This window comes from Fringilla coelebs (genome assembly GCF_963513975.1).
Source record: "Fringilla coelebs genome assembly, chromosome: 15".
NCBI classification, from domain to species: Eukaryota; Metazoa; Chordata; class Aves; order Passeriformes; family Fringillidae; genus Fringilla; species Fringilla coelebs.
In genome coordinates, this window is record NC_140041.1 from 3,484,656 (window position 1) to 3,508,397 (window position 23,742).

At 60.6% G+C, this 23,742-nt stretch overlaps 3 protein-coding genes across 3 annotated transcripts in view; 2 read left to right on the forward strand and 1 right to left on the reverse strand.

The window, feature by feature from the left end:
• Positions 1-76: 76 nt before the first annotated feature.
• SLC4A9 (solute carrier family 4 member 9) lies at positions 77-14,883 on the reverse strand (the record flags this gene model as incomplete). Its single annotated transcript, XM_084215577.1, has 27 exons — positions 77-220; positions 512-653; positions 747-967; positions 1,290-1,463; positions 2,361-2,429; positions 3,297-3,369; positions 3,513-3,691; positions 3,838-3,999; positions 4,615-4,728; positions 4,861-5,043; positions 5,140-5,195; positions 5,846-6,141; positions 6,248-6,381; positions 6,613-6,787; positions 6,967-6,986; positions 7,394-7,490; positions 7,644-7,798; positions 8,069-8,153; positions 9,798-9,955; positions 10,054-10,109; positions 10,588-10,748; positions 12,272-12,438; positions 13,065-13,165; positions 13,488-13,583; positions 13,665-13,791; positions 14,471-14,527; positions 14,791-14,883. 27 exons carry the CDS (start codon positions 14,881-14,883, stop codon positions 77-79), a joined length of 3,495 nt encoding a protein of 1,164 aa, XP_084071703.1.
• A 357-nt stretch (positions 14,884-15,240) lies between these two features.
• Positions 15,241-21,536, forward strand: HBEGF (heparin binding EGF like growth factor). The gene is made up of 6 exons (XM_084215754.1): positions 15,241-15,339; positions 15,578-15,754; positions 17,690-17,867; positions 19,760-19,915; positions 20,029-20,121; positions 21,178-21,536. The coding sequence occupies exons 1-5, from the start codon at positions 15,297-15,299 to the stop codon at positions 20,099-20,101; spliced, it is 627 nt and encodes a 208-aa protein (XP_084071880.1). The 5' UTR covers positions 15,241-15,296; the 3' UTR covers positions 20,102-20,121; positions 21,178-21,536.
• Positions 21,537-23,315: 1,779 nt separating this feature from the next.
• PFDN1 (prefoldin subunit 1) overlaps positions 23,316-23,742 on the forward strand; it is a 31,272-nt gene continuing 30,845 nt past the window's right edge. The window contains exons 1-2 of the mRNA XM_084215958.1: positions 23,316-23,367; positions 23,573-23,739. Of these exons, the coding sequence (XP_084072084.1) occupies positions 23,335-23,367; positions 23,573-23,739 (200 nt within the window). The 5' untranslated portion in view covers positions 23,316-23,334. The remainder of the gene's footprint in view (positions 23,368-23,572; positions 23,740-23,742) is intronic.

Consider the following 23,742-nt stretch of genomic DNA (forward strand, 5'->3'; position numbering starts at 1 on the left):
CCCGGCCGCGGCCGCCGCGCCGCCCCCCCGCCGCTCCGCGCACGCCTATTGGGCGCGCTCGGCCGAGGGCGGCGCGCTATTGGCCGCAGCGCCCGCCACTCAAGGGCGCGTCACGCGCTCCCAGCATGCTGCCCTGAGAGCGCACGCCGAGGCGGTAAGAGTGCGCCGCCCAGCCCCGCTCGCCCGGCCTCGCTTCCTGAACTTTCCGAGCTATGATTGGCTGTCCGGGACATCAATCATGTGCTTTGGCGGAGCTGCGGGCGCCGATGGGGCGAGCGAGCTGTCGATCAAAACGCATTCAGGAATCACGATTTTGATTGGCCAAAAGGTACATCGCTCACAACGCACGGCGTCTGGCGTCTTTCGATTGGCTCCTGCGTGCCCTGGGCCCGCCTTCCCTTCGAACCCATCTGAAGGACTCCGTCAGCGCGAGGCGCCGTCACACGCCCGCCTGTCCCGAGCGGTGATTGGGTCACGGTGCTGCCAATCAAAAGCAAAGGGCACACCTCGCCCATGGCCCCGCCCCCTCGCGGGAGCGGGCCGCCATAGGCTGGGGGCCCTGGCTCTCCTCCCCAGAGGCCACGCCCACTGTGACGTCACCGCGCGGCCACGTGGCCCGGGGGTCTCGGCCCCGCGCCCCCGGCCCGCCCGGCCTAGTTCACGGACAGGTTGATCTGCGGTCCCGGGCGCTGCATCGGCTCGCACTGTGGGGGGAGCAGGGGTTACGAGGCCGGCACCGCGCCCACCCCGGCCAGCCCCGCGGCAGCGGTTCGGCCCCGGGCCGGCTGTGGCCGAGCGAGGCTCCCAGGACGGCACCCACCTCCTCGGCTGCGCCCCCCTGCTCCGGCCGCTCCCGCGGGTGTGTCCCCGCCGCCCCCGGCCCGGGCAGGGGCCCGTCCAGCCAGCTCAGGTCGTGCCGGGAGAAGATGCGTTCCAGCCCCTTGCGGATCCCCACCAGCGCCAGCAGCTGCGGCCGGGCCAGGCTCGGGTCAGCACCGCTGGGGCCGGGGGACAGCCAGCCTCTCTCTGTCACGTACCTCTGCCACCCCCGGAGATGCCAGGGTGCTGGCCTGTCACCCCTCCCGGCCCTAGGGGACCAGACTTGCCCAACAGTGTCACTCAGCCTCTGGTGACACCCCAGAGCAGGGGGTGAATGAAGGCTGGTGACAAAGCCACCCGCCCATGTCCCCTCCCAAAGGACCGTGCCGGGCCCGGTGGTGCTCGGGGCCGGGGCGGGCAGCAGCCGGCCCGGCAGCAAAGCAGTGCCGCCGATTCGAGGGGGGTCATACCATCACGGGGAAAATAATAGCGGCCACGGTGGACTTGAGAAGCCAGAGCAGGGCCAGGCAGAGCAGCTGGATGACGGTGAAGAGGTGCACCCGGCGCAGGGGTACGTGGCGCAGGTAGGCAAGGTCTGGCTGGTGCTTGGCTGGCATCAGGAGCAGCCGCACACGGTCCGTGAGCTGCAGTGGGAGGATGGCAGGTGGGTCACACCTGTGCAGCTGCTGGGCAGCTCTCACCCACCTCCCTGTTGAGCTAAGGGCCGGCAGGATGGGGTTTCACCACCATTTCTGCACTTTGGCCCTGCTGCCCTCTGTGCTGACCCCCAGCTGATGCCTGTGAGTTTGTCTGTAAGACCCGGTGCCACTGTCACCCCAGGCCAGGGGAGCGTGTTCCAGGCAGACCTCTAGAAAGGACAGAAAGGACTCCAACTGCCCTTACAGGGTTAATTGAGAGATGACACCCCTTGATCCCCCTCACTTCACAGGAAACTGCTGCAGCCTCCTCCAGAGCACAACTCTGGGTTTCCCAAGCAGAGGGAGGGTTGGAGTTTCCCAGCCTGTCATCTAGAGCAGGGTAATTGCAAGGAAACTGTACTATTTAGAGGAAAAAGTGGTGTAGATAATTCTGGAATAGGGATTTTTTTTTTCCCCTCTGTTGGTTTCTTGGGAGAAGAGAACTGGCACATGAGCAGCAACACCAGAACCAAAGGATTGTCATGTCCCAGCTCTGCCTGCAGCTCCCAGGTGAGGAAGTCCCTGTGGCTTTGAGAGCAAGTCTGTGCTATCCGCTGGTCCCACTTCTCCCACACCACCTGATCCAGCAGTGCACAAGTGTCTCCTGCTGCTCAGCACCCCAGAGCCCTCCTTTTCCCTTTCCTTTGCCCTGGAAAGGTCCCTCCTCTCCCTCCTTGTCCTGGGCCTGGTGGGAGACAGCTCTGTGCCAGGCTGTACGCCCCAGAGAGCTGAAATCCAGGCCCTGCTGTGCAGTGGCAGCTGTTGCTGAGCAAAGCCCCACCTCCCCACCCAAAAGCACCAAAAGCAAAGCACCCCCTCCCAGTGCAGCCCTCCCTCCCTCACCTGGATGCTGTTCAGGGCCGTCACCCCCATGTGCAGGAACACCCCATACAGCACTGGCATCGGGATGTGCTGCAAGGCAGTGGGGTGGGGCATCAGCAGGGCAGTCCCTGGGGGTCTGTGCCTGCTCAGTGCCCTCTCATGCAAAAGCCTGCTTGTGTGTCCACAGGCTGTGCCTCCTTTATTCCCAACAGCCCAGCCTGGCCTTATTGGCATCAGTGCTTGAGGTTCACATGAGCCCACATCCTCCATGGTCCCTTTGGATGGCATCTCAGCCCCCAGGTGTGTCACTGCACCTCAGCTTGGTGCCATCTAGTTATCTATGTCTTTGATGGAGATATTTAACCGTATTTGTCCAGTAGGAACACTTGAAAGACACCACTTGTTCTTCGTTTCCATTTGGACACTGGGCTACTGATGGTGAATCTCTGGACATGACCATCCAGCCAATTCCTGATCCATCTAACAGTTCTTCCATGAAATCCAGTTGGGAAGTGAGGATGCTGGGAGGACCCCATATCAAAGGCTGTATGAGACCAGCCTCAGAGGTGAGGAAAGAGGTGGAGGAAAAGAGACCTCCTGTCTGCCCACAGGTAATGCAGGGCCACTGGAGGGGTTTTTCCCAGCATGGCAGTGGCAGCAGGTGAAAGCCAGCAGCAGCCAGGTCATCCACGTGGCAGTGTGGAGAGGTAGTGGTGGGGTGTGTTTGGGGAGCACAAGGACCCCAGTGCACATGGGGAGGATGGGCAGGTGACATGGAGCCACACTGCCTTGTGTGCCAGCCCTCCTGTGCCACTGGACACAAACCCTTGGTGCAGTCCATACCCACACAGGGCACAGCTCCCTGCCTGCCACACAGGCTTCCTGTGCTGCTTCAAGGGGTCAGGGTGAGGAACCTCCAGCCTTGCAGGGTACGGCCACCCCAGCCAGGCTTCCTACCTTGAGCACAGGGGCCATGAAGACAGAGACTCCCATCAGGATGAAGACAGCCAGGCCTGTCAGCCTCTGCTCCCTGTGGGTGGCAGCACAGGTGTCACAGGTGCCCAGGGTCCCTTGGGAGCCCACCCCCCTGCCTGCCCTCCTGGCCCTGGGGTCTCTGCTCTGTGCAGTTTTGATGGCCACAGGGAAAGGGGTCACCTCAGGCTTGTTGTTTACCTGATGCCCAGGAACTCGGGGTGCTCTCCAGGGGCTGAGGTTGCACTCTCCTTCCTCAGGCTGTCCATGTGTGCCAGGGAGATGACAGTGGCTGAGACATACCAGGGGAGGCCGGTGACAGAGGTGACAACCATCAGGAGGGAGACGCAGAGGAGGTCCAGGTGGAAGCCTGCTCCTTTCTGCAGCAGAAAAGGCAGCAGGGCTGGGGGGATCTTCCCACATTCCTGGCCAGTTTGGGGTTCTGCTCTCCCCTGGTTGCTTCCCAGCCAGGACCTGGATCCTTCCCCATTGGCTGGTGCTGCCTTTTCCCTGTTCCCCTGCTCACCTGCAGCTTGTACTCCCTGCGGTTAAGAATGACAGCTGTGATCTGCTGGTCCATGAAAATGAGGATGGTGACAAGGACAGCAGGCACTGCAGACAGCAGGCACACCCACCATGGGTTGGCTCCAAAGGGGAAAATGATCCAGCCCCGTGCTGGGTTTGTGGGCTGCAGAGAGCAGAAGGGTCATGGCACATGTAGGGTGTGCAGTGCAGTCGGGTGATGGGACCAGCCCCAGGTGCCCAGGCTGGAGCCCAACAGGCACCCAGGGATGCCCATCTCAGGGGTGGAAGAGCATCCTCACTCATCTTGGGGATGCTGCTGGACAGAGTGACCCACCAGCCCCCCACAAGGACAACCTGGCTGTGACAGAGAGGGTGTTGTTCTTGGACACCACGAGGCAGGAGCTGGGCATGTGCCTGCAACAGCAGGTGGAAGAGGTGGCATTGGGCAGTGATGATGGTGAGCCCAAGGAGGTGGTGGTGAACACTGGCTGCTCTGGGGCACTGCCAGCCCTGCTCCACACCCAGGGTGAGTAGCCCAATCCTGGAGCTGAGCTTGTGGCTCTTGCTCCGGTGTGATCTGTACAGTGCAGGGCTGAGCCAGGTTATTTGTAGTGCATGGGATCAGCTGTGTTCAACCCTTTCTCATTTGCCAGGGTGCAGCCTGCACCTCTGTAGGGCTGAAGCCAGTGATGAGAAGGACAGTGACAGCACAGTGGGATGGCTACCATGCTGGGCACAGACCCACACCCTGACAGTGCTGTGCCCACCCTGCTGGCACCTTCAGCTCGCTGGGGACAAGGAGCTTGGGGGTCTCCAGGCCCAGGAGAGCATCGACAGCGCAGGAGGCCAGGATGGCCAGGATGACAGCGAAGTCGCTCACCAGCTTCCGCACCTGCAGATGGAGAGGGCTTGGCCCAGGCTGGCAGGGGTGGGGGCTGCTCCAGGAGCAGCCTTGAGATGCAGCACCCAGAGCCACCCCAGTGGGACAGGTGGCCATCTCACCAGGGTGGCTGAAAACGCTCACCCCCACGGGGAAGTAGCGGCTGCTCCTGAAGCGCTTGAGTGCGGTGCAGAAGAGGAAGGTGCCCCCGAAGAGCAGGAAGGAGACGAGGGTGACATCGGGCACATACTGGCAGCTGGTGCCCAGGAGATGCCCACCTTGATCCAGGCACTGGGTCCTGCTCAGCCCTGCTGGGATGGCAGGAGGCTGCAGAGACAAGGTGGGTGGTGAGGAGGGGCCACACATGGACACCTTGGGCTCACCCCAGCGCCTCTCCTGCCTGCCTGGGAGCAGGGGCTGTACCTGCCAGGTGGCCAGGGGTGAGGGCAGCGACGTGTCATTCCCTGCCGAGCTGTGACCTGCAAAGTGATGGGGGGCAGATTGGTACTGGTTTCATCAGGATAACTGGGATGATGCTGCCATCAGGCCGGGTCCTCAAGCTCTTCCTGAGGGCTCAGGTGCTGGATGAGGCCCCATGGGACCTCTGAGGCCCTAGCACTGGTTGATGCCCAGGGAGCACTGAGGGGGGGATGTCCCTGTGAAGGGCATGGCTAAAGCACTGGACACTCAGATGCACCATTGATCCCAAGCTGGCCAGCACTGATGTTTTTGGCACATGGTGTAGGTCCCATTTCCAGGGTCAGTGTGTGTCATGTCATTGCCAGGGTCATGACTTCAAGCTCCAGAAAACAGCCCATGATATACAGACTGGGCTGGAAATAGCAGAGTGAACCCATACAGGTGCCCCTTTCCAGCCTCTGACATCCCCTATCCTGGAGGCATAGGAGATGGGCCAAGGCTGTTCTAGATCCAGGGACTGCCCTGGCTCCTGGGCAGTTCTGAGAGGCAGGAATAGATGGACAGACTATGGAGGGAAGTGGAGGACACTGCAATGCGGTCAGGCAGGCGAGGATGGAATTAAACAGCCTCCTCCTCCAGTGCCTTCCCCCATGCAGCCAGGAAACAGGTTCCCAGTGGCATACTGGGGCAGCAGCTTCCTGCTCCCCACTCGCCCACGGCTGCTTGGGCTCACCGGGGCTGGACAAGTTGCAGGTGCAGCTGTAGGAGGTGACGTTGTCCAGCCGGTACTGCCAGTTGATGGGGAAGGCATCTGCCAGGCTCAGCATCTTCTTCAGGGAGTCGTAGATGAATATCAGGCTGATGAGTGCACAGAAGCCTTCCTCAGTGAAGCGGGTGAAGTACCTCACCAGGTGACTGGCCTCGGTGGCCACCAACACCACACCAAAAAAGGCCACCCAGAGCCCAATCCAGAGGCGGAACTCCAGGTAGTCCAGGCTGTGATCCCTGGGGGAAAGGGTTACTCAAAGCCTTGCCAATGAGCCCTGCCTGGAGTGATGGTGGCCCATGCTCCAGCTGGGGGATGAAGATCCGTCCCTGGCACTGAACTCACTGGCTGAAGGAGAAGAGGAGGCGCTCAAAGACAAGCACGGGGCCGGTGCTGCTCAGGATGGTCAGAGGTTGGCCCGAAAAGAGGCAGAAGATGAACCCAGCAAAGGCTGTGCCCAAGAAGCTCTCCAGCACCCCCTGAAATGCAGGGAAGGGGTGCCAGGTGCCAGGCACATGGCAGGGAGGAGGGTTGGGGGCCTGCCCCCCCAGCAGCACAGAATAATACAGTGCTGGAGACCACAGGGGAAGGAGGCAGAATTCAGATCAATGCTCAGGATGTCCTGGGGATGCTGGTAGGAGGTGGGCACGCAGGGGCTCTCTGGGCTGGGCTGAGCAGGGTTGGTACCAGGCACCCCAGGCCACACTGACCTGCATGTTGGCAGTTGCATCCCCCAGCATGCCCCCGAAGGTGATGGCATTGGTGACTGTGGCCAGGTAGATGTAGAGCACTGCTGAGAGGCACTGGGGGTGCAGGGCGTCGGTGAAGTCGCTGCCGTACCATGGTGCCTTCCTCCGGATGTCTCGCAGCAGCCCCCCAAAAAGCCTGGGGTGGGGAGGGAGGTCTCAGAGCAGACCCCACAGAGAGCTGCACAGCAAGGGATTGTCCCTTCCCCTGGATACAAGAACCCAAAGGGGCTTGGACATGGTGGCCCCATGAGGAACCAGTGACCTGCCCCGAATCCAGCACCTGCTGCACCTCCCACTGCCCCTGCAGACACTGACCTGCCTGTCCTCTCCAGCTCCTCCCCAGAGCGTGGGTGCCCTGGGCTGCCTCTGTCCCCAGCTGCTGTCATGTCCCCATTGCCATGTGGCTGCTGGTCTAGTGGGTCCACAGCGGTCCTGTGGCAGAGCAGAGCCTGAGACAGCTGCAGGTTGGGACCCTCAGGACCCAGCTGCATTTAGGGGACCCTGGGACAGGAGAGGGAGAATGCAGAGAGGACGGGTGCGAACAGGGCTTGTGCATCCCCTGATGATGGAGAGGAGAAAAATCGGGAAGAGGAGGAGACATGGCAGATGATGATCTTCTAAGGTTTTGTCCAACTCAACCATGATTTCCTCTGGCAAGCTATGGAGCCAGCCCTTGCAGGACTGGTTTTAGTGGAGGAGCTGGGCAGAGCCTAGGGTGTCCTGCTCAGAGGTTGAATTTCACATGTAAGTGCTGCATCCCAGTGTTCCCATCAGCACCCTTTGGAGGGGACTTGCCATCCACTGCCAGGTGGAACAGCAGAGGGGACCAAAGCAGGGACCTGTGGAGGGGCTCAGCTGGGAGGAACCGCTGGCTCCTGGGCAGCTTCATCCCCATGGAGATGGAGGTTCCAGTGTCACAGACAGAGTTATCCCTGCAGGACCCTGCAAAGGAGCTGGCTGGGGTTGGGGTGCCCTCCCTCCCTCCAGCCCACCTCCTGTGTGGAGCTGGCAGATGGCTTGGTGGAGGAATTCGGGCACCAGGGTCCCATTTGCCAGGAGGAAGCACAATCAGCTCATCCAGGAACGCCTCCATCCCTGCCATGAGGTCCTCTCGATGCTCAGCCTGCCGGGCAACTTGTTGGAAGAGCTATGGGGAGATGCTGTGGTTTAGCCACCATGTCCCTGCATTCATCCACTTGAAACCTTCCTCCCAGCCTGCAGCCATCACCAGGAAAGAAACCCACCCACTTCAGGACAACAGGGCCCTACATCCTGCAAACCCATCCAAGCTTTTGGTTTTTTATCCCGGGCTAGGGATGCCACCATCCTCTGCCCCCCACTGCAGCCTGCAGAGGAGAGGAGTCCTGGTGTCCCCATTCCAGGCCCATCCCACCCCTGGGTGCTCTGCCAGGCTCACCTCATCTGTCAGCAGTGTGGCCATAGCCCTGCCAACCTCGTGGTAGGCTTTCACTCTGGGGGGGCCCAGCAGGATGAAGAGAAACCTGTGGCGAGACAGCACATCTCCAGAGCAGCCCTCTCCCCTCCAGGGGATGCATCTCTGTGGGAGGAGGACCCTGGGGATGTGGGAATGGGGGCTGGACAGACCTGGCGGCCTTCTGCCACCCTAAAAGTGGGGTTGGGGGCAGAAGACAAAACACATCTGAAGTGTCTGCTGCCACTGCATGGCAACCTCACAGAGACCATGGGACACCAGGAGCCTGGCTGGATCAAAAGGGTCTGCAGAAATCCAGACTGGGAGGTGTGGGGGAACAGGTCTTTGGGACAGAGGAGGAGAAATCCTCAGCTGGAGGTGTCTGGCATCATTTTCTTGGGAATGTTGCTCGCAGGCAGGATGCTGGTGTGTTAGGGAAGGAGAGTTTGCCAGCAGCACAGACAGCAGGTTTGACAGGACTCTGGGGACATGGGAGGAAACTGGAAAGAGAGCTCAGAGCCCTGAATAAAATATGGTAAAAATCCCACATTTGAGAGGATGGTGCAAAATCTCCAGAGGGACAATCCACACAAATCCTCCACACCTTTCCAAAGCTGGCAGGAATGGTTACAGTCCTGAAAGCCTGAGACTGTAAAGCAGTTCCAATGACTGTACCCTGAGCAAACCCCCAGAGAGGGGGCAGGGAAACTCCTCTGGCCGTGCAAGTGGGACTTGAGAGAACCCCCAGATGCTGGAGGCCTCTGGACCCTGCTCCAAAGGGACGAGAGGTGACAGTGCCACATGTGATTGCTTTCACCCACAAGGGATTGCTGCACCAAGGCAGTGGGAAAACCTTAAGACCCTAGAGATGGATTTAGATGAGAGACAACCCTGAGGCAGTGGCTGCACCTGTGGGACAGCCTGGCACGGCCAGCAAAGGGGATGGCACCCTGGGCAAAGGGATGGGTAGGGGCAAGGTCTCCCTGCCCTCCGGTTTAGGGGAGGAAAATGCAGGGCAGGGGGTTGTCGTGAAACCCTCGAGCCCCCGGGGCGTTGACGGGGACTTGCCACCCAACTCCCGCGGAGGAGAGAGCAGAGGTGGGTGGATGTCTGTCCTGCTCCTCCCAGCTCCTGGGGACGGGTGCTCTGGGCAGAGTGACCAGGAGGTGGCAATGTCCCTCCTGATCCCCGCCTGCTTCCTCCGCGTGCTGTCTAAGGAACTCCTCAGCTGAAGGCACACTGCCCGTTTCCCCTCAGGGTTTTGGAGGATGCATTCCTGAGCCGCGGGGAAACCATGGGGACCTTCTGCCCTGCTCCTCTCCGCCCACCCCGTCTCAGAACTCAGGAGAACAGCGGGAGGACAAGAGTCTCCTGAAAACCTGCATCCCGCCCCCGCTGCCAGGCCCCAGCTCCCGGCAGTAGGTGGAGAGCATCCAGAAGCAGCTAAGGACGGGGAATGCAGAGCCCAGTGGGAATGACCCAGGGGATGCCCCTTCCAGGGTGCCCAGCAGATGCTCCACACTCAGCCCATTCTGGAGTGCTCTTAAGAAGCTGGGAGAAACAGGAGGGGAAGCAGTGAGACAGGATTCTGGGACTGCACTTGGCACTGGGTGCCATTCCCTTTACTTCGGACAAGCAAAGCCTTGTCTGGTGTGCGAGGAAATGGGGAGACAGGGATGGGGGAGGGCACAGGGCCACGGCCATGCTCTGTTACCTGCTTGGAAGAGAAACCTCAGCCAGTGAGCCAAGGGACACCCCATGCCTCAGGCGAATGAAGGCAGTGAAGGGCTTTTCCAGGAATTCAACTTCCCCGACAGCAACGTGCGCTGCCTCGGCCCCCGGTGGGACCTTCTTCTTGAATCTGTTTCTCAGCTGAAAGGAAAGGGATGCAGCAGCTGGGTAATCAGGATGCCATGGCTGGGTATTCAGGATGCTGTAGCTGCTCCCAGCCCAGCCCCATGGTGCTGTACCTGCTCCTTAAGAGGCGTTTTGGAGATCTGGGTTCTGAGCTCAGACCTGCCTTTCCCTGCAAAGAAAGAGAGGAAGCAGCACAATCCATGTGCAGTTGAACAGCCAGCATGGCTACTGCCCAACGCTGGTGGCAGTGGGAGGATGCCTTGTGGGACAGCTGGGTTTCCTACCTCGGCAGGGAGAGAGACCAAGCTCGGCAAGGAGCTGCAGCAGGGATTTTGTAGGCTGGTGCTGTGGCTGGAGGAGCAGGAGGGCTGCCAGGCGCTCCCTCAGTGCAGGCTGCAGCTCTGCTTCCTCAGGCTGCTCGGAAAGTGCTTTGTCTGCATCAGAGACAGGGACAGCTCTGAGTGCCCATGGTTTACTGCCCACTGGGGAGTTGCCCAGGGGAAAACCCTCTTAGCTGGAGTAGCAGAGAGCCCTGCCAGGTACCCAGCTGTCAATCATCAGTGCTGTCCTATAGGCACCTCCTGGTGGCCTGTCCCTCTCTGGTGACCAGCCCATCCCAGGAGATGACCTTTACTTTACTCATGTACCAATTATTTCCTTGAAACTGGTGGCATCCAGATCCAGGAGCATCGTCCCCTTCTGCAGGCATGTCCTCAGCTGGAACAGGCTGTGCAGGGGCAGAGCTGGGACATGGGGTGCACTCCAGCGCTCCCCGCCGTCCTCCACCTTCTCCTCGAACTTGATCCACCTGCCCAGGGAGATGTGGGGGGTCAGTGGCAGGGCAGGCCCTGTGCCCTGTGCCAGCCGTGGGACCTAGAGCCTGGGTCTATCTTTGAGCTTAGCATGGGGCTGGCACTGGTGGGGGGGTTGGGTGGCTCAGAGGGGCCTGCAGTTGGTTCATGGTGTAGGGGCAGCTGGGCAGACAAAGTGGTCATGTCCCCATTCCGGCTGACCCTCACCTCTCTATGGTCTGATCAGGGGAATTCCATCCGTAATGAGGTGACAGGATGGTTCAGGTCTGAGGGGACCTTAAAGCTCACCTTATTCCAAGCCCTCCACCATGGGCAGAGACACCTTCCACTATCCCAGTTTGCTCCAAGCCCCTTCCAGCTTGGCCTTGGACACTTCCAAGGATGGGGCAGCCACAGCTTCTCTGGGCAACCTGTGCCTCACCACCCTCACAGGGAAGAATTTTTTCCCAATATCCCATCTAACACTGGTCTCTGGCAGTGGGAAGCCATTCGTGCTTGTGCTGTCACTCCAGTCCCTCGTCCAAAGTGCCTCTCCGGCTCTCTTGCAGCCCCTTTAGGCACTGCAAGAGGCTCTAAGGTGTCACCCGAGCCTTGTCCTCTCCAGGCTAAACAACTCCCCACATCTCTCATCCTGTCTCCATAGCAGAGCTGTCCCTACAGAGCTGTTCCAGCCTTTGAATCATTTCCATGACTTCCTTTGGATGTGCTTCAACAGGAGCTGGATGTGGTGCCCCAGGGTAGTCTCACAAAGCAGAACAGAGGGAGCACCCTCTGCTCACCCTGCTGCCCGTGGTGCAGCCCAGGACACACTCACCTTTCTGGGCTGCCAGTGCACGGTGCTGGCTGATGTCCCATCTGTCACCCACCAGCACCCCCAGTCATTTTCTGCAGGGCTGCTCCCAGCCCATCCATTCCCCCAGCTGCGCTGGGGCTGGGGGTGGCCCTGCCATTAGCAATGCTTGCTGGAGTCAGAACAGAAGTGTCTTGAGCTGTTTTCACGCCCGGGCCATGCCAAATATTTTAACGCGGGGCACAGACAGAGCTTCCCTTTGTCCCCGTGGGTGGGCGCTGGCCGTGCTGCCGGGCAGAGCGTGCCCCGGCACTGCAGGCTCCTGCCGGGGGCAGCGTGCGGGCACAGCGGGGCTGCCTGCCGGGGAGAGCCGCAGCCCGGCGGCTTTGGTCCCACAGACACTCCCACCCCGGGGGAAGACCCATTGCTGTGCCCAGACTCCCGTGTCCCCGTGCCCGGGGGGTGGAGAGGGTGTCAGGGGGCACGGGGACATCCCAGCCCCAGCGCAGCCGCTGGAGCCTTGGAGAGGCAACAGAGAGGAGCAGGAGGAAGGGCGCTGAGCCTGGCCCGCCTGACATCCTGCCCTCTCCCATGAAATTGTCAGCCCAGCTGGGCACTGGGGGGCAGAGCCCCTGCCTTGGGGCTGAGGCTGGGGAGCGGCCACCCCCGGGACATGCCGTGGCCTCCCGAAGCGTGGCCCAGCAGCTTGGTTCTCGCAGGTGTGCCTACCTGGCCATCTCCCTCCACTCCAGCCCCGCCGGGGTGCTGAGGAGCTGGTTGAGCTGGATGAAGAGCAGCGGGCAGGTGACGTCCCCCCTCTCCTCCCACTGCAGGGCGGCACCAGCTCGCCGGGCCGCTGTGGCCGTGCTGGAGGGGAAGATGCTGCAGCCGAAAGCCTGGGAGGGAGCTCCAGGGTTGCTGCACTCTAGTCTGGGCTGTGAGCAGCTGTCTGCTGCCTGGAGAGCCGTGCCACCCGCCCCGTGCATGTGGGCTCGCATGGCCACCGGCACCGGCAGCCACAGGCGTGAGCTCCCCTCCAGCACTCACGGGATCCCACTCATCCCACACCTTATAACAGCTGGGAACTGGTTTAAACTGGCCACAAACCAATACACAGGAGCCAAGCCCAAAACAAGCATCCCAAAACAGCAGGGCCAGCCCCACGGGTCCCAGTATGGTTGTGTCCTGCCACATCCAGCTGTCCAGCTGCCCACCTGGGCCAGGGACCAGGGGACCCACCTGCCTCCTGCAGGTGACCTGGGTGGACAGGGATGTTCTTGTGTTCCCAGCCCTGTCTGCACCCTGCAAGGCGCTGGTGAGGGGGTGGCAGGGCCAACCCTGGAGAGCTGGTGGCAGTATCTGTGCCTGTGCGAGGATGATGTGCCCACGGCAGGACAGGTGACACAGCCCATGGCAGCTCTTCCTGGGAAAGAGGATATGGGGACATGCTCTGGGATAGGATGTGGCACCGCTGAGCAAATCCAGAGTGGGGAAATAAGGGGCTGCCAGCGGCAGGACTGACAGCAAGAGCTGGGAGGGTTTCGGGGCTGTGCCGCTGTTCAGAAGGCTTCTGTGTGAGCTGCAGCCGTGAGCGGATGGAGGGGGAAGGACAGCCGCAGCACCCTGCAGGGACAGGGACACGGCAGGGCCTGCACAGCGCTGCCAGCAGAGAGCAGCCACGGCGCTCGCTGTGCCCATGTCGTGCCCACCGGCACCACGCTCGGCCCCTCGGCCCCCCTCGAACAAACCGCGGGTGTGTGCACTGCAAACACGGCGGCGGCACCGCAAACACCCGCGGCTCCGGCACCGGCCGGCTGTGCTGGAGCCCGCTGGACACGGCAGGATCCAGCCCCAGGAGCAGCTGGAGCAGGGCCAGACACCACCACGGCAGAGTCACGTTTTGGGGAAGGGCGGGTGGGAACGTGGGTTCCTGAGGTCCTGGTACCTGCCTGGCAGGAACTGAGGCCGAGGATCTGGCCCAGGGTGTCCAGGCTGTCTGCGATGCAGGCAGGTACCATGGTCTGTGCAGGGGTGCCCCTGGCTGGGGTGGGGACCATGGGGAGACCCCTGGCAGAAGGGCCCATTGATAAAGAGCACCAGGGATGTCCTGAGGCACCCAAACCTTCCCGGGATTCACCTCTGCCTCCTGTGGGGGCTGCCTCAGCAGCATGAGATGGGGCATGACTGGCAGCAGGCATGGGCAGGGAACCCGTGAGGGGCTGCAGGAGGTGGGAGGGGGTCATGGCAGGCTGTGGGAGGCAGAGGGGAAGAGGCAGCAGGAGGCAAAGGCAGGAAGCAGAGGCAGGCAGGTCAGCAGCCTGCACACATCCCTCCCCCTTGCTCTCTGCCAGTCCTCTGTGCCAGCTGCCTCCCTGGCAGCTGACGTGAGCTGGTGCCTCCCTCTCCCGAGGTGCCAGGGCAGCTGGCAAATGCTGCCCTCATATACTGCCCACACACGCCCAGCCCGGCCTTGGGGACGTGGTGCGGGACTGGCAGAGGCAAAAAATCCCTGCCTCCCCAGGAGCCAGTGTGCAGGACTGCCCAGGGACACAGCCCCTTGCCCGTGCCACCACCTCACTCCACTGCCAAAGGCTTTGGGCTCCTGATGGCCGGAGGAGGCGGAAGGAAAAACATCCAGCAAACAATTGCAAAAGTCAAGTCTGAGCAAGAAAGAGGGTGTGAGCAGGGGGGGTGCCAGATCCGGTGGTATTCCTTGGAGACAGCAACAACAATGGCAGGAATATTTGCTCATGCCTAGCTGAGCCCAAACCAGCCATGGGCTGGGGGCTCACGACCTCGAGGAACTGACCAGGGGCCTCTGCTTGCCCACAGGAGAGCTGGGGCAGGACCCTGCACTCACCCGGCACTGATGTCAGTGACATTTTCTGCACGTCACCTGTGCTGAGGACGGGGCCAAACACAGCACACGGTTGCCAGCATGGTGAAGGACATGGGGTAGCTCTGGCAGTGCCCAAACACAACAGGCTGGGACAGGGACAATGACAGTGGCTGGCTAGGGGGAGTGTTGTGAGATGAGACTGTGATTCGATCGCTCGGGCAGCCTAGGGGCACAAATGGGGCCTTGGAGACAGAGAGGGTCTCTGCTGCCATCTCCGATTGGCACCACCTCCCCATCCCACCGCTGGTGCAGTGCCACATGAGTGGCAGTCTGTCCTCTTTCTGAGGGTCATCCCATCCCCAAGGTGAGGAAGAGGTACAGCCCTGATTCCTGAGGTCTTGCCTCTCACCTGATGCTTGTCTTGTGAGGTGCACTCGCTCCCCCAGCACCCTCGGGCCGCCTCGGACATCTGCCAGCCAGGGTCTGGGGCCACGGGGACCATCGGGATCCGCCGCCTCTCCCCCTGGCTGGGGCCACACTTTCCCCATGCCATCTCCTGCCCCCCGCGCTCTGCAGAAACCCTTTTCACCCCGGGCTCTCACCGCCCAGCCCAGCCCGCGGAGCGGAGCGGCACCGGGGCGGCGGTGGCTTTTGGGTCCCCGGCCCGCCTCCGGAGCGAGGAGAACCCACCGGGCCGAGGCCAAGGTCCCGGGCCCTAATCCCGCTCCCAGCGGGGCGCCCCCGGGGGCGGTGGGGGAAGCCCTTGCCGGGGGCGGGACGGTCGCGCAGCCCCTCCCCGCCCCGCCCCGCCGCCCGCAGCTTTCTACCCGCCGCGGGGCCGCCGTGCCGGAGAGCGGACATCGCTGCGGGAGTGAGCGGAGCGCGGCAGGAACTGGACGTGTGTGCCCGCGGGTCATGGACGGGCGGGCGGTGCTGATCCAGGCGCTGCTGGCGGCAGGTACGGGCTCGCGTGGGGAGGCTCCCGGGTGCGGGCATCGCATCCCAGGGCCGTGCTCGACCGGAGGGTCCCGAACATGTGGGGGGATGGTCTTGGGCAACGCGGGCACGGCCGGTCCTGGGCGCGGGTAACTCGGTCCTGGTCCCGGGTGCGGGCGGACGGGAAGATTGGTCCTTGTCCTGCGTGGGGGACCGGGGCAGGGCGGTGTGAGCCCCACTCCTGACCGCTCTCTCCACAGTGTGCTCGGCGGCGGCGGGCGGGCTGCGCCGGGACGAGCTGCACAACGAGGTCCTGCACAAGGGCGGCGGCGGCGGCGGGGTGCCGGTCCCAGCCACGGCCCCGCTGCTCGGCGGTAGCCCGGAGAAGGAGGGCGGCGGAGCGGCCTCAGGGGACGACTTCAGCGAGCTGCCGAGAGGTAGGGACGGGATAAGGGGTTCTGGGGCAGGGCCGGGGTCGCGGATCGGGCTGACCTCGGGGCAGTTAGAGCCGGAGAGGTCGCGAAGGCGCCGGGTTGGGCTCGGCTCGGCTCAGCCCCGCGGGTGCGCCGGCAGCAGCTCCGGTTCCGCTTCGGAGGGACTTGTCGTGGTGGGTGGGAGCAATCCCAGATACCGAGCCCCGGCGACAGCAGACCCTAGTGGGAGTAGCCCGTGGGGCACCAGCACGGAGCAGTGACGCTCCTTCCAGGGGCTGTCCGTGTTCCTGAAGCCCCCTGCCGGGCGGGTTCCAGGGGGTACTGGGCTTCAGCTGCTTGGCCGGGAGGAGCCAGAGCCCCTCGTGGCGGCGTTGCCGTGTCCGCGGACCCGCGCTGCCCGGCCGGCGGTGGCCGTGGCGCGGGGACCGCCGTGAGTCACCGCCGCCCACGCGCGGCTGCTCCTCATTCCGCGGCAGGGCTCGTCAGCCGGCAGCCCCGCCACGGGGGCGGTGGGGGCACTGCCGTTCTCTGGGGCTCCCGAGCACCCACACCGGGATCCTTGCTCGGTGCTGGCACCAGAGAGTGTCCCGAGGTCTCTCATGGGGGTTGGACGGGGACCCATCGCGGGCTGAGGGGGTGACATGTACCTGTGCCTCGCACACGCGGCGTGCCGAGGGCAGTACCTGGCACCAGGAGCGTGCTCTGCTCCGTACAGCTCACCCTTCCATTTTCCCGTGTTTTTCTTTGCTTTCTGGCTGTGCCAGCAGACTGTGACAAAAAGCTGGCAAAACCGGGCTGAGCCGCTCGCACCTGGGGACTCAGCCCTCGGCAAACGCAGCAGTGTGTGTTGGCTGTGGCTGGGAGATCACTCTCAGGGCAGGAGAGGCAGGGGACGGAGCAGCCCCTGCTGTCAGCCTCATCCGGCGGTTTCTCCAAGCCGCAGTTTCCTGGAGTGTCGGTTTTTTCCAGGCGCAGCGTGGGGGATGTCGCCATGACTTTGTTAGGTGTGCAACCGGTGCGTGCCAGCACGAGAGGCGCTGGTTCCGTCAAGTGGTTGAGTTGTAACCTGGGCAGGTTACAACTTGCCAGGTTGGACTCTGCTGTACTCTCCTTCCCGAGCAGCCCCGGGCTTAATTCATCGGGGTTACTGAGCACCATAGCTCGGGGGGAGCTAAAAAATCCTTCTTGGAGCAGAGTGCTCTCCAACACCTCAGCACCCAGTGAGATCAATCTGGGAGCTGGTTTTTTTTGGTATCTGCACACCTTAAAAACATTTCTGTACCGTTGCTAGTGTTGGGCTGTGTCTGGGTGAGGAGCTTGGTGCTCTGGCTTCCACCAACCCGGCAGGGGGCTGGCCTGTCACCAAAAGCCGCTGGTTACTGCACCACAATTAAAACACCCTGTTGTAATTCATGGGAATGATGCCCTCACCATCTCTTGGGCTCTGCAAAACCAAAACTTTAGGCAGGCTTGCTCTTTTAATCCTGCCCTGGGGTGAGTAAGGCATCCTTGTGCCCACGGGAAGGAGAGTCCATCAGAGCCATGAATAGGGTCTTAGAAAAGCCTGTGCTTGTCAGGGAAATAAAGGCCAGATAAAGGGGCAATTAGCAATGTTCTGTATTCAGTGGAAACTGGTGCATATAATAGCAGCATTTGAGATGTATAAAGCTCTGTTCCCCCTGCGACTCCCTTCTTTCCTTGAGGATTGTTCTTATGAATTGGAAAGGCCATGATATTTGTGAGGAGCTGAAAAAAAAAAATGCCCCCCCTCCCCTCTTCCCCCCCCAACCCAGGCTCGGGGGCAGCTCCCAGCACAAAGGGCTGCGGGAGCCAGGGCTGAGCAGTTGTGGCAGCCCTGGGATGTGGCTTTGCCTTTCCTTTGGTTGGCACGTGGAGCTGATTTGACTGCTCTTCTCTCCTCCCCAAATTGTTTTTCAGTTGCCTTCCTGTCAAAGCCTCAAGGCCTCGTTACTCCCAAGAAAAAAGGGAACGGCAATAAAAGAAGAAAAGGCAAAGGCCTGGGGAAGAAGAGAGACCCGTGCCTGCGGAAGTACAAGGATTTCTGTATTCACGGCGAGTGCAAGTACATCCGAGAGCTGGGAGCTCCCTCTTGCATGTGAGTTGCTGCGTGTGCCTGTGTCGGGGGAGCCTTAGTCATGGTTCTTTCAATTCTCCTGGCCAGGCAGAGGAAAAGCAGAGATATTTTTAGTGCATGTTCCTTACCCATGCAGGGATAACTCTGACTTGGCCTCTTCCTTGTAATTCTTGAGAAGGGTCCACCCCTTCCCCAAAGCCTGTCATGGCCTTAGAGCCAGAGTTCCCTGCCAGCACGGTGAGCTCTGGCTGAGCTGGGGACCGCAGAATGGTGTGTAGGGTTGGGGTCTGGCAGCTGAGAGCTTCTCTAGGTCTGATTTGGGAAACCTCATCCTGTCACAGTAAATTGCCCACTTTGAGACCTCCAGGCTCCTGCATCTGTCATGGCACATCAGGGTAGGTGGGAGGAGCATCTCTGCCTGGCAAAGTGGAGTGGAGGTAGCACCTTTGGGGACAGGCTGCCAAAGCCATGCCCGAACTGTCCCTTGGCCTGAAGAATGACAGAGCTGTGTACCCCTCCTTGCCCACTCCCCTTGGGGTGCAGAGCAAGCAGGGACAAGTGAAGGAGAAAGTATTTGCCTGCTGCTGGGGCACCTGGATACAGCACTGCTGCTGCAGGATATACCCTGGGGTGCATATTTGATCCCCACTGACGTGGGCAGGACTTGAGCTGGCAGATATGTAAGAGGCTTTGTTCTTCACTATCAATCCTCTGAGCCACCCAGCCTTGAGCCCAGGGAAGATAATAGCTCCTTGGCTTATGGTGCCCACAGGATCTGCAATCTGCAGGGATCAAGCTCCACAGAGCTCCTCTAACTCCCTGGTTCCTTCCTGTTGAAGCTGTCATGAAGTTGGGCCCTTGCATGGGGGACTCGGGACTGCCAGTAAGGGGACATCTTTGCAGGCCCAGTTTGGGTTGGTGACCCAGCACAATGTGGGCTGTGACACCCTGGCCTAGGACTGGGACAGCCAGGTGTCCCCTGCCCAGATCCCTGGGGCTGGGAGAGAAACTGGGACACAGACAAGCAGCAGGGATTTGGGGGCTGGCTGTGTCTCTTCAGCATGGTTGGCCTGTCACTGAGTGGCATCTCTCAGAGCCATCAGAGTTTTTAGTAACATTGGCCAACTGCCCTAGTCTCCTCTGCTAAAGAGACCTTGTGTTGCCTGGTGTCACTTGGTTGTGGCTGCTCCTGGTGCTTGGCTGTGCCCCTGTCACAGAGTTTCCTGGAGTGTTGCTTCCTAGGGCACAGGGTGGAATGAGGATGCTGCTGGGCTGCACTTTTGCCATGTGCCCAGCCTTGCTGCTGTGCCTGGGAGGTGATGCTGCATGTGGCATTGTGAGCCCAGGAACTGGGCTGAGTCCGGCTTGGAGATCAGCCTGAGGGTCAGTGGTGCTGGATATAGAGGGATATATTTATCTGATTGCATCAGTGCAATGTGGCTCAGGGAGGGCTGGAAGCCTCCCAGCCTGTGTGGAGCGTTATTTCTGTTACATGAGCAACCTCCCAAGTCTCCAGGGATGGGACACCTCTGAGCTGGCAGGGTGTGCAGGGACATCCTGCTCCATGGGAAATGCTGGCCCAGCTGCCTCACTGCTCCCTTCCCACCCCCAGAGGTGGTCTGGGCAACCTGCCTGGGGGTGACTGGGAAGAGCACAGACCCCAGTGCCTTCTACTGGGGGAGATCTCAACCTTTCTAGGAGCCTTCACTAGGTGCAGAAGTTTAATTTACCAGTACAATAGAGGTGATGGTGACATCAAACCTCCCAGCTCAGAGGTGTGGGGCCCAAGGGGAACAGGCAGGGTGCTGGTTAAGGCTGAGCACTGAGGCACTGCTTTCCCATGGGGTGTGGGGCACACAAAGACCTCCTGTCCTTGCTCACCACTGACCTTTATGAGTTTCCCTCTTGCCCAGATGCCAGCCAGGCTATCATGGAGAGCGCTGCCACGGCCTCTTGCTGCCGGTGGAGCACCCGCCCAGCGCGTACGACCACACCACAGCCCTGGCCGTCGTTGCTGTTGTCCTGTCCTCCCTGTGTCTCGTCATCATCGCAGCCCTGCTGATGCTCAGGTGAGTGGGATGGCACTGAGCTCCCGGATCTGTGTCCCTGGGAAGATCATGCACAAGAGGAGGGTGACTGGGGCTTCTCCATGCCCTGAGCATCTCTTTGCTTGGCCTTGCAGGTGTCACAAGAGGGGTGGCTACGATGTAGAAAACGAAGAGAAAATCAAGCTGGGCATCACTGTGAATCACTGAGGATGCCAGGTGCTGGCGAGGTGAGCCCCTGGCTGGGTATGGGGCAGCAGTGGGGCTGGTGGACATTGGGGGCTCTGCTGTTTGTGCTGTGGGACTGCTGTGTGGATCCTGTGCCAGAGCTAGGCAGGAGCTGAAGGCAGCCTGAGTCTGGAGAAGCAGCTGGCTGGGCTGCCCTGTAGGGCTCCAGTCTTCTTTTCTCCCCTTCCTGCTGAAATCCTGTCCCCTGGCATCCCTATAATTCCTATATCCTTCTTTCTAACCCCAAGTCCCTGCTCTGTGCTGGTGTTCCATGCTTTGGAGATGTTTGGTAGTAGGGAAGCTGCTTCTGTTTTGTTTAGCTTCCCCCCCCCGCTCATTCTGCTCTCTCTCTGACCCTCTGAGTCACTTCCCCTCCTTAGATATTGCCTCTATTTATATACCTGTGTAGAAAACCCCTTTCCTTTTCATTCCCACTCTGCTTACTACTTGCACCAAAGCAATCCCTATCAGCTTGGCACGGGGGGATCTTGCTGCCAGCCCATGCCATGTTCTTCTGTCTGGGTTGGGATGTGTGCTCTGCCCCAGGGGGCTGGGTGCTGAAAATCTGTCAAACTTCCTCTGATCTGACCTAAATCCTGACGTTAGATGTAGTCATACATATTACAGCTACTTCTCTCCTTTAAAAAAAAAAAAAAAGTCATTGTTCTTTGTGAGGATGAAGTAATGCCTTTGGAGAATTTCTGTCATGTTCATCGCAGTGTTGGGGGTGGGAATTTGAGCTCTTCATAGAAGCTGAATTTTCAGAAAGGAGACTTGACACGAGGCTTTCCTCACGGTCTCCTTTACCCTGGGGGTTACTGGGGTGGATGTGTCCGGGTGGAAAAAGTGCTGTGATCCCCGGAAGGGAGCATGGTGGGGTACCTTGGCTCCCATCCTCCCGCGTCCAGCCCCGCGGGGCGGCGAGAGCGGCTTGGGCGGGCACGAGGGTTCTCCCTCCGGGCTGGGCATGTCGGCACCTCCATCCCACCGCGCAGGGAGCGCTCTGCGGCAGCGCAGCCCGGGATCGCGGTGTGAGCTCTCCCGCCTCTCTCTTGCAGGGGCCGGCACTAATGCACTTCTACCTCCTGGAAGAGGCGAGACCGCGGCGCCAGCGGCACGGGGCTGCGGCAGGCTGGGGGCTCGCTGGAGCACCAGGACGGCACTGGCGGGGCTGCTCGGGCAGCGGCGGCACTGCGGCAGCTCCGCGGCCACCTCCGGGCCGGGGCGGGCTCGGGAGCGGGGCTGGCCGGGGGCACAGGGGCTCTCCCGCGGCTCTCCGTCCGCTGCAGTACGTGCCGAGGAACAAGCTGTGAATGGGAGGAGACCGAGCTCGGGGCTTCCTTCGCCGCAGAAAGGGGGGGAGGGTAACAGCTATTTAACAAGATATTTTTCATTTTAAATTATATATTTATTTTAGATAAACTGTACATAGTATTTATATTTATTGTGGGTCTGGCCCTGCATCCTTCATGTACGTCAAGACGGCAGGGTCAGACCTCCCTTATTTTTTAAGTGCAATGTAATATTCTAATAAATAACACTTTGTAACAAACACTTGGGTCGTTAATTTAATCATGGAGGTGGAAAGGAGTCAGAATTCTGAAGGCTGCGTTCAGCACCAATGTTATGTTGGTGAGGTACTACTACCAACAGCAGCAGAGATCCTGAGCGTGGGGTCAGGGCTGCTGAATCAGCTTGTGCCATCCCTGGGGAGGAGTGTAGTGTAAGGGGCTGGAGGTAGGATCCATCTCAGCTTGGCCCCGTGTGGATTATTTCAGAGCTTTTCTTCATCTTTGCCAGCTGGTGCTTTGGGAAGGGTGTGATGTTTGTGGGTCTGCTCACCAAGGAAAGTTGCCTTCAGTATGAATAAAGCCACTCTAGCCACTGATCTGTTCAAATGGGAACGGTCCCTGGTTTTAAGCCAGCATTTGTCATTTAGACACTGGCACAGGTTGCCCAGAGAAGCTGTGGCTGCCCCATACCTGTGGGTGTTCAAGGCTGGGGCTGAATGTGGCTTTGAGCAACCTGGTCTACTGGAAGGTGGGCTGGATTATCCTAAAGGTCCCTTCCAACCAACTAATATTATGATGGTTCTATGATTTGGCAAAACCAAAAAATGCAGAGGTGGACTCACACCCCTTTTGAAAGGAATCCCAGCTGTTCTTGGGGGGATTGGAGGTTCCTGGAGCAGAGGTAATTCCAGCAAGCTCTCTTCATACACCGAGTCCTTACTTTGCAGTAAAAATAACCTCCAAACCAGTTCTTTCCTCTTCCCTGGGGAGAAGTGAGAGTGGGGGAGTTGCTGGCTCTGCTAGAGAGCCGTGAGGCAGAGAGAAGCCAACAGGATCCTGGGCTGCATCCAAAGGAGCGTGGCCAGCAGGTCGAAGGTGATTCCTCCCCTCTACCATGTACAGTTCTGGTGTCTCTAGTATAAGAATCATATGGAACTGCTGGAGCAAGTTCAGAGGAAGCCACGAAGTTGGTAAGAGGAGTGGAGGATCTTCCCTATGAAGACAGACTGAGAGAGCTGGGGATGTTCTGGTGGAGAAGAAAAAGTTGAGAACTCATTGCAACCTTCCAGTGTCTGAAGGGGCCTCCAAGGAAGCCAGAGAGGGACTCCTCACCAGGAACTGTAGTGACAGGACAAGGAGTAATAGGCACAAACTTAAAGAGGGGAATTTTAGGTTAGATATATGGAAAAAATTCTTTATTGTGAGGGTGGTGAGAGATGGAAACAGGATGTCCAGAGAAGCTGTGGCTGTCCCATCCCTGGGACTGTCCAAGGCAGGGTTGGATGGCACTTGGAGCAACCTGGGATAGTGGAAGGTGTTCCTGCCCGGGGCAAGGGGGACTTGGGATGAGATCATCTTTAAGGTCCTTTCCAGCTCCTTAGGCAGGGATGGTTTTCCCCCTCCGTCCACTCCGGGCCTTCTCCAACCCCGCGCGGCGCCCTCAGCCCGGGCCGGCCCGGGCACACCCAGGCGGGGCCGGCCCGACGAGCTGGTCTCGGGCCCACAGCCCCACCGGAGGGCACCGCAGGGTGAGGCCTGGAGCGAGGAGCCCTCACGGGAGCCCCCAGCCCGCCCGGCGCCGGTGCCGGTCCCACAGCAGCCCCCAGTGCGCCCGGTGCCGGTGCCGGTCCCACAGCGCGTCCCGCCCGCGGGTGGAGCCCTGACTGCCCCCGCCCCTCCGCGCATGCGCCGTGCGTGGACAAGATGGCGGCGCCCGTGGATCTGGAACTGAAGAAGGTACGAGACCCCCGCCCGCGTGTTTCTCTTTCATGTGTGCTCCCTCTTTGTGTCCCACCCTTCCACTGTGTGTTCTTCCCACTGTGTGTCCCCCTCCGTGTCCCCTCCGTGTCCCCTCCGTGTCCCGGCGTCGCCAGCCGGTCCCCCCAGCCCGGGGCCGGCTGTGCCCCCGCCGCTCCTCAGCCCGGCGCTCTCCCCTGGCCAGGCCTTCACGGAGCTGCAGGCCAAGGTGATGGACACGCAGCAGAAGGTGAAACTGGCCGACCTGCAGATCGAGCAGCTCACCAAGACCAAGAAGCACGCGCACCTCACCGACACGGAGGTGATGATGCTGGTGGACGAGACCCGCATGTACGAGGGCGTGGGGCGGATGTG